This window comes from Ochlerotatus camptorhynchus, unplaced genomic scaffold (genome assembly GCF_037179485.1).
Source record: "Ochlerotatus camptorhynchus isolate MF236.1 unplaced genomic scaffold, CSIRO-AGI_Acam_v1.1 ptg000434l, whole genome shotgun sequence".
NCBI lineage: Eukaryota > Metazoa > Arthropoda > Insecta > Diptera > Culicidae > Ochlerotatus > Ochlerotatus camptorhynchus.
This window is the reverse complement of record NW_027040920.1, coordinates 6,060,549-6,070,070: the sequence shown is the minus strand read 5'-3', so window position 1 is coordinate 6,070,070 and position 9,522 is coordinate 6,060,549. Positions and strand designations below refer to the sequence as shown.

The window sequence follows — 9,522 nt, the reverse complement described above, 5'->3', positions numbered from 1 at the left end:
TTGGCAACCATATAAAATTTATTACAATAGCAAATACCGGTAAATACCTATGTAACAAAATTATGAAATTTTTGAACATTAATAACTTAGCCGCCACTGGACCAATTTCAATAATTTTAGCACCAATCGATCAGAAATATTTCTACGCATCGATAACAATGCTTCCGGCTTATGATTTTTAACAAAAAACTATTGAAAAAGTTGTAATGTAAAGCATTGTTCAATGTGCAAATAAAAAGGGATAATTTTATCACTGTTTTCATAAAATAAACGTTCTTCCCAAACCCAGTCGTCATAAGTGAGTACCACTTGGTCTAGCATCAGATCATTATCGCTTCGGACGGTGTGGTTTGCAGGCAGCAGAAGCAGCAATAGCAGCAGTAGGAAGGTTATGGCAGGTTAGGTAGTCCACTCTTCTACCTAACAAACAACAATGGCTGGTCGTGGCAAAGGAGGAAAAGATCTTATATATTCCTGGAAAATGAGATCCTACACTGTAAATGCCAAGTGTAAGCGGCCATGGATGTCATCTACGCTTTGAGGCGACAGACGCACTCTGTACGGTTTCGGAGATTAAATCATCACCAACTTTTGAAACAAAACGGCCCATTTCAGGGCCAACAAGCTTATTACAGTAAGAGTTGTAATAGAATTTATCTGTGCCTGTTTGTCCATATTCAGAACTACACACCCCCTAACGACCACACAAAATGCTCTCCAGAGTTGTAATCTTGTAACGAAACTTGGAAGCAGGGGTGAAAGTGATTTTGATCGATTCTCTTCATCGACTTTCTCTTTGAAAAAAAAATACTACAAATTTGGTAAGCCTACAATTCAAAAACGGATAGAGTTAAGATAATAGATGATCGATCAATTAAAAGAACTAAATGCTCTTCACATTTGTTTCGTCTACTGGCGTTCCTACGTCAAGCTTTGGTTCGTACCCCTAGGCACAGACCCTTCTACTTTTTAATTTAAATATCATTCAATCCAATGAGAATTTGCTGTAAAAGTGCTTTGAGTGCATTGAACCTAGGTCATACATCTCACTGTCTGAATGAACGACCTCCACGTGACACTAACCCATTTAGAAATCGCAGGAAACGCACTATTCCGAACGTTAGAAGAACTAGGTCGATCCAAATTCCGTTACAATATTGGAGATCCATCTACCAAATAACAATTTCTATTCACCCGAACTTTCGACGCCAGAAAAAAAAAACTCAAACACACAATAACCATCCCGTTCCGACTCCAAAGCATCATAAAAAATATATATTCGTAGCAAAACTAGACTTCCATGGCGTAGGTTTTCCTTTTGTGTGTGTGTGTGTATGTGTTTGTGAATTAATGTCGTTATATCAATATACATCTGTGTACGTGTGTTCTGCCAAAGCAACCGGATCATCCCGGCGTGGTACGGTCAAATTTTCATCCCACCGCGTCTTCCCCTTCGACTATAGATGTCCGGACGACGCTTTCCTGTTCCCTTGGGATGCACCGCCTTTTGCACCGCCAGTTTTGGTGGTCACTTTGCCCGCAGAGCTACCGTACACGGATTTATTCAAATGTTGTTGCTGCTGCTCGAGCGAACCGGAAATGGTAACAATCGTAACTAAGTCCTTGTTTGCAACGTTTTCGCTGGCTTTATTACTATCGCTTTCAATTATTTCCCGTGTAATTGAATTTCGTTGTTTATGTGGCGTCGGATCCGGCTGGATCGTCGCCGTTCCGGTGGCAGCTGTTGATTTACCGTCGTCTATTTTAATAATCGAAGGCGTCCGTCCGGTCGCCCCCGTTCCGGTCTTGATGGGTACAATTTGATCATCATTTATTAGGTTGACATCACCTTCGACAGCGCTGCTGTCACCAGTAGGTGTCGTCGCCGTCGATGTTTGTAGCGGATGCTGAATCTGCACCTGATGGTCACCCGTCGTGGCCGCCGTCAAGGACGATGATGAATTCCTGCGGTCAATGGTGCGATAAGTTGGCGGCGGTGCACCAGTTGGATCCGACAGCAGCGTCGTCGTTGATGTGGCAAGATCGGCGCCGGTGGGAGGAGGCGAATGCGTAGCTATTCCGTTGATGCTGTTGGTACTGCTGCCCATGGCACCGCTGATGATGCCACTGATGCCACCGAAAATGCTGGTACTGCTGCCACCGCTTGTGGCACCGTTGGCATTATTTGTGTTGTACCGCGAGGTGAGGGGGATTCTGGAAATGAAAACCGAAAGGCAAGGGGACGTCATTATGAGTCGATTGGTTGAACACAAAAATCATTGCAAGAAGTCTGATAACAGGCCGCTGACGATTGCAAGACCGGATGGGGCTAACCTTGTTTGGCACATTAAGATACTGCTGACTACGATATGCAACCAGAAAGATTAGCATATTATCATAGACTCTACGGGTGAATCTTGGTTCCATTATTCTGATGTCAGCATTTCCAATAATACAACAGCCGATCAGTCCATCCAAAAAATTATCTCACAAAGACCTCATTTTTCCAGCTCTGTAGTTCCCTAGTTTCCGGCGATAATCAATCTTTTTTTCCGGACAGGCACCATCCATCTTGCCGTATTCACACCAAACCAATAAAGAGAACGTAAAATGCTACCATCAGTGTGCTGGGCACTTACCTCAGAAGGCTCCCGACGTTGGATCGATAGGTGGGTGGGGGTGACGCCGTGCTGCGCATTCTTCCAGATTGACGATCTCTATCCAATAGAAGAAGCCTGCAAGGGGAAACCAAAATTGAATAGACATGTGTTTAGTAAACGAATATAATTCTGAAACCACCAAAGCACAATCACGTGTGTTCTGCTACATTGATTCATCGCGTTGAAACAGTATCAAATTGAAATTCATGCCCGGCAATGCCGGTGGTGTGTTGTTGTACATTTATGCATATCCCGGAATCAACACCAGTGCGTTAAACGATGATTCCAGGAGCTTGTTTAAATCTCTTATCTAATACTAGTTATGCTGAATGTATGTTTTGTGAACTACTCGCTCGAGGGCGGAGGCAGGACTAGACTCGCTACCTACACGGACCGCAGGGAAGGCAGGTGTGGAAATGTTCCCATGGACCCCCTAGGCACTATAATTGAGATGAATGTGCAAATGTTAATCTGAATAATTACCATACACCACCACGGCCGCCCCTCCCCGTGCCGCAGCCATCATAGTCGGAACGTTGATTTTCTGTTTGGGCGTTGCGCTTTGCGGTCGACGCAACGACGCGACGACGACGTCGAACTGAATTAGCCAGCAGGCAAACCGCATCACATCGTATATCACAGCCGGACTAGTTGATGGGATTTCGAGGTGGACGAGGACGAGTTGGATCCTAAGCGTAAAACTTTATCATATCGTTTTGTGGTCGAGCAAGGGAGGGGTACACAAACGACGGACTGAGGGATGATGATTCCCAGCGCTAGGATATAGTAAATAATGGCCGGCTGTAGATGGCTTAGCGTGGGTGTGTACATTGCAAACACGATACACCACTCTTGGAACTACAATTTGTCTAAATCTCGTTTGGAAAATTGTTTTAATTAGTAATTGAATAATTCAGGCCTGTCGTGTGATTATGTGCATAATTAATTTTGAGTAATGGTACCCTGGCTTGTTTGGGATTTGTTGTTTCATTCGGGAAAGGGGTTTTAGGTGCAATCACTGGACTGGAGGTAGTTTAAATGTGAATTAGACTACAATCGTTTAGCATTTAGGTTGCCATTTTGGAACGTAACTAATGACAATTCGATTGAGGATAGTACTTTTTCATGGCAAATATCGATCGGCAGCACCAGCTCAGTACACGGCTTACCACGTGTTATCTGGAATCCGATAAAGCTGCTTGCTTTTCCAAAGTTCTTCATGTAGAAGGACTCGCTCAGTTGCTCAGTAACATATTTCATTCGTCAGTGCTACGTGGTTGGAGACGATTACCACGTAATCGCGAAGAAATTTTTCAACTTCGAGTTCGCAACGATTCAATTACCTTCACTTAAATACGACAAATATGGATCGTAAAGGGTGATACGGTCAAAATTTGGTCAATATCAACTTGACGTATTTCTTTCAATTTTGCATTTAAAAAACCTGAACACCCCTCATTTTGAAGGTGTGTGTGTGTAGAATGTTGCTCCTATTTTGATTTTGGAATTCACTCTTCAGTTGTCAAAATGCCGTCCAAGCAAGAAAAGCAGCGTATCAAAATTTTGCTCGCGCATCGCGAAAATCCGAGCTACTCGCACGCAAAGTTGGCAAAATCGCTAAAAGTTGCCAAATCAACCGTTACAAATGTAATTAAAGTGTTTGGGGAACGTTTGTCGACAGCCAGGAAGTCTGGATCGGGGGGAAATCGAAAACCGGAAGCCGCTGAGACGACAAAGAGAGTTGCCGGTAGTTTCAAGCGAAACCCTAACCTCTCTCTCCGAGATGCCGCAAATAAGCTGGGTGTATCGTCTACAACCGTGCATCGAGCCAAAAAACGAGCCGGACTATCGACTTACAAGAAGGTAGTGACTCCAAATCGCGATGATAAACAAAATACGACGGCCAAAGCGCGATCCCGGAGGCTGTACACGACGATGCTGACGAAGTTTGACTGCGTGGTAATGGACGACGAAACCTACGTCAAAGCCGACTACAAGCAGCTTCCGGGACAGGAGTTTTATACGGCAAAAGGAAGGGGAAAGGTAGCAGATGTTTTCAAGCACATGAAACTGTCAAAGTTCGCAAAGAAATATCTGGTTTGGCAAGCCATCTGTACCTGTGGCTTGAAAAGCAGCATTTTCATAGCTTCCGGGACTGTCAACCAAGAAATTTACGTGAAAGAGTGTTTGAATAAACGTCTGCTGCCTTTCCTGAAGAAACACGGTTGTTCCGTACTGTTTTGGCCGGATTTGGCATCTTGCCATTACGGTAAAAAGGCCATGGAGTGGTACGCCGCCAACAACGTGCAGGTGGTTCCCAAGGACAAGAACCCTCCCAACACGCCAGAGCTCCGCCCAATTGAGAAATACTGGGCTATTGTCAAGCGGAACCTAAAGAAGACCAAAAAAACTGCTAAGGGCGAGCAGCAGTTCAAGGCAAACTGGCTTTCTGCGGCGAAGAAGGTGGACAAGGTGGCTGTACAAAATCTGATGGCAGGGGTCAAGCGTAAGGCCCGGCAATTCGGATTTGGAAAAGCGGAAGCCTAACTGAATATTTTTCCTGAATTTTATACTAATTGAACTTGAAAAAGAAATTTAATTTGATTTTTTTAAATAAACGATTTCACCGATTTACACGCGTTTTCCCTTGACCAAATTTTGACCGTATCACCCTTTAGTAGAGCGGTGCTGGACAAACCCATGCTGGAACTCCGAATATTATAGGATGAACCACATTGTACAGAGCATTGTGCACTAAGGTTTCAAAGACCTTGCTAATGCAACAGAGAATTGATATTCCACGGTAGTTTTCAGCTCGGTTTCGATTACCCGCTTTATGAATTGGCACAATTGAAGCTGTCTTCCAAACATTGGGAAATGATCTTTCGCTCAGCGAACGGTTGAATATGCAGGAGATCGGAGAAACGAGTGAGCGTGCGCAATATTTGAGCAGAGATGGGGGAATACCATCTAAGGCTTTCATAACGTCGTCCGGTGAGAAGCGCAACGTTGGGATATTCAGGTTGTACTCGTGGATGCGATCGAAACTTGAAGGATTTAGAGGTGGTGAATTTGTCTTGTAAACTGATTGGAAGAAGCTCGCAAACAAGTTAGCAACAGGGGAGTTAGCAGCGATCCCGTTAAACTCAACTATGTCCGGAATACGATTACCAGACCGTTGTGATTTCACGAACTTCCAAAACGCCGATGGGTGCTGCTTCAGATACGCTTGTGTTCGCTGGACGTTCTCTCCATGGCTAGACTTCAACAGTCCGTTGTATCTCGTTTCGATTAATCGGAGACTATTTTTGCTCTCGTTGGTTCTGGTACTGAAATAGCCTTTGCGCGACTTACACAATACGTTCCGCAAATTACGTAGCTCAGGGCTCCACCAGGGTTGCACTGAGGTTAACCTCGTAACACGCCTCCGGAGAGGAACTCGCGCATAGAGTGTTTCATACAGATTGTCGTAGAATTGGTCAGCAATAGCGTTGACAGAAACACCATACAGAATCTGTTGCCAATTGATAGTGGACACTTCATTATTCAACGAGCCGAAATCGCAGTGCCTGAAATCCAATTCAGGTGGATACGAATCACAGTCCGATATCATGGGCGGATTGCAGTCGGCATCAAGTAGTAAGATGAATGGCTTATGATGATGATCGATATCCAGTAGAGGGACCGAAGGCTCAAGAAGGTTAATGTTATCCGGATCACTGATGAAGGCTAAGTCAAGCAGTCTTCCATTCAAATTAGACAGTGAATTGACTTGGATTAGCCCGCTAGCGAGCATCGGTTCCGTGAGAGCCAGTTCCTGTTCAGTGGACGCGTTTGATGGTAAAAAACCGTTCACGTCCTCGTCGAAAGTCCAACTCAGAAACGGAAGGTTGTAGTCGCCCATTGCCAAGATGATATCGGCGTTCGAAGATCTCTCATAGATAGTCTGTTGTGCAGTAGTGTGAGACGTGTATAAATCCGGGCTGGAGAGAGAACGGAGATAGATTCCGGTGATGAATAGCGAGCGGTCCTGCAGACGGTCGCAAATCTCGAGCGAAACTGATGTGCATGAATGCTTGGATTTTATCGCAATAAGTACACCGCCACCTCTGGAAAGCTGACTGGTAGCTCGATTACGGTCGCAGCGGAAGAAATGATAATCTGACGATAGCTCACAGTCCTGAATGTCCGCTCGAAGCCAGGTTTCGGTGAGAACCAGAACGTCGTAGTCGCATGTTGAAAGCATTAAGCGGAGCTCGGTTGTCTTCGTTCGTAAACCTCTTACGTTTTGGTAGTAAATGGTGAAGATAGGATCAATTTGGCTGCGAGGGTATGTACATGTTGCTGACATCGCTGGATAATGAGCTGGAAACCACGAAACTATCAGGAGGCGGATGGAACGTCGAATCGAAGTACTTGCCTGGCAACGCCGATTGGAAGACCCCCTCACCATTTCCGACCGCAGGGCCGAGACGACTTTGATGGCAGGATACACCGGAGAGTGAAAGTGTGGAGGTTGGCGTTGCAGGCTCGACTGGGTCGGAGGGCTCGGGGGCTTCCAAGATGCTTTGTGGTGTGTATTCCAAGATTGTGGAATCAGTAGAGCGTAGGGCAGCAAAGACGTTGGCATCGGTATGGCTAAAACACAGTGAAGCATCAGGCACGGTAGGGTTCTTAACATATTGGTACTTGCCTGGAGTAGCGAGTTGGAAGATCCCATCACCGATGTCAAAAGCAGGTCCGGGACGGCTAGGACAGGAACTGTTACTGCAAATCACGACTGCTTTGACTGGTTCCGGGACTTCCATGAGGCTTTTTTCAGTGCGTCCCGAAGATTGCCGGTTAGTACTCGTCAGGTTGTGAGGACGTTGATTAAGCTTCCAAATTTGGCTTCCGAAAAGTTGAGGAGCCATAGTCTTTAAATTCCCTGAACAGGATACCTTCTGGCCATGTTGAGGGATCCAATGCCACGTTCTTCAACTCCGGGTCGAAGCCAATTTTGAACGAGATAAATGACAAACCCGAAATGTCCTTACCCTTTGGTACGAGTTTCACCACATCAGGCTCCGTGATGATTTCCAGACATTCCTTGGCCATCGCTGAGATTACATCGTTGGTTGTGTCGGGACGGATGCGTGACAAATAAAGCCAGAATTTGTCCTTGTCAGCCGAAGGGTTTTGATTGGTGACCGTGACAATGTTCTTGGTAGTTTCCTTGGAACCGTATTGAGCTGGTGTGATAGGCGTGTGACGTACTCTTGGAACTTGAGGGGGCTGGAGAGCAGGTTTTGGTAGAATTGGTAGAACAGATGGAGCGGCGGGCATAGTTGAGATCGGCTACAACACTGATTTTTAAAAATTTCAACTTTCACAAGAGATTACTCCACAACCCAATAAGCTATTCGTTATCTTAGAACATCAATTTGAAGGTTTTTAATGTAGATTCTTAAAGGTGTACACACATTTTGTTTTTGTTTTAGTAACTGACAACTGAGAAATAGCGATGGGAAAATGGTACTACCCCCGCATTAATCTGAGGATGGTTCTCATTTTACATACTTGCGATTCGGTTTTACATAAATATCTGTTTGCTACTAGGCAAGTGAGATGAAATAATGTTTGTAGTGCTCCCAACGTTGAAAATATACCTCTTCTTATGTCCCAGGCGAATTTTGTCTTCCAAGCACAAACACAACTTACTACTTGTTTTGTTTTTTATTTCTCCCATGGTGAAAATAGGCCATTTTTTGACAATTTTGATACCTGCCGGTAATCAGTCTGTTTGCAGTAGTTACCAAAACAAAACAAAATGTGGGTACTCCTATGTGAGTCTTCATTAAAAAACCTTTAAATTGACGTTCTAAGATAACGAATAGCTGATTTTGTTGTGGAGTAATCTCTTTATAAAGTTCAAATTTATAAAAATCTAGAAAATCCAGGGTTGTAGCCACGAAGGTATTACGCACTTTAGACTAAGGGGTTTGTTCAGAATGCCAAAATAAGCGTTTTGGCCAAGTTTGGCTCGAATCGGTGACATTGAGCACAACATTTATAAATTCGGTACCCACTTGAGCTGGAATGACCCATAGGACAAACGTGGATCGTACTCCATTGGCGTAGCTATCCGAGCAGGAACTGATAGCTAATCGATAACAAATGAATATCTTAATTCGGTATAATACCAGATTTCGGTATGTTGTGTTTTTTTTTTATTCCTTTACTAAGGAGATTTTTAGCCGTATGCTAGTTCATCTCCGTGCTATGCTTGTGGTATAAAACCTTGTTTTGATATTATTCAGTTATCGAAATATTATGTAAAATATCAAATGAATAGCAAAATAACAAAATGTGATCTTTCAGTTTTTAGGCAGTAATACCTAAAAGAGTTATTGAATTGGTATTAGAAGACCTTCAAAATAATTAACTTTGGTACTCTGGCATCTAAAAAAGCGTCTGTTATCCGTTTGTTATTGTAATAACTAAATTATTTATTAGCTCGTAATTCGAAGAACAGTTTTGAGGTATTATTTTTGGCATTTTAACTCTTATGTCAGCCTCACTAATACCATATATAGGTTGCCAGTTTTGCTTTTTCATACCTGAATTTAGTATTAATAAGTTATTTTTTCCTGCTCGGGTAGAGAATTATACTGGAAGGTGCTTAGGGGGGTTTTGAAAAAAACTACTGTTAAATAGAAACTTTGGAACTGCCATTCAATCAAAAGGCATCAAGGCTATTTTTTATTTTATTTTCCTATGCGATACATTTCGGCTTTGCCCAATAATATGACCTATTGTGGCGAGGATTTCTATTATTTTGCTGGTGACACATAACATTTTATCATATAAGTTAAAAACGAAC

At 43.6% G+C, this 9,522-nt stretch overlaps 1 protein-coding gene across 1 annotated transcript in view; it reads right to left on the bottom strand.

The window, feature by feature from the left end:
• Window positions 1-484: 484 nt before the first annotated feature.
• LOC135711669 (uncharacterized) overlaps window positions 485-9,522 on the bottom strand; it is a 506,190-nt gene continuing 497,152 nt past the window's right edge. Inside the window, exons 6-7 of the mRNA XM_065234581.1 lie at window positions 2,640-2,735; window positions 485-2,214 (exon numbers count right to left, since the gene is read on the bottom strand). Of these exons, the coding sequence (XP_065090653.1) occupies window positions 1,458-2,214; window positions 2,640-2,735 (853 nt within the window). The 3' untranslated portion in view covers window positions 485-1,457. The remainder of the gene's footprint in view (window positions 2,215-2,639; window positions 2,736-9,522) is intronic.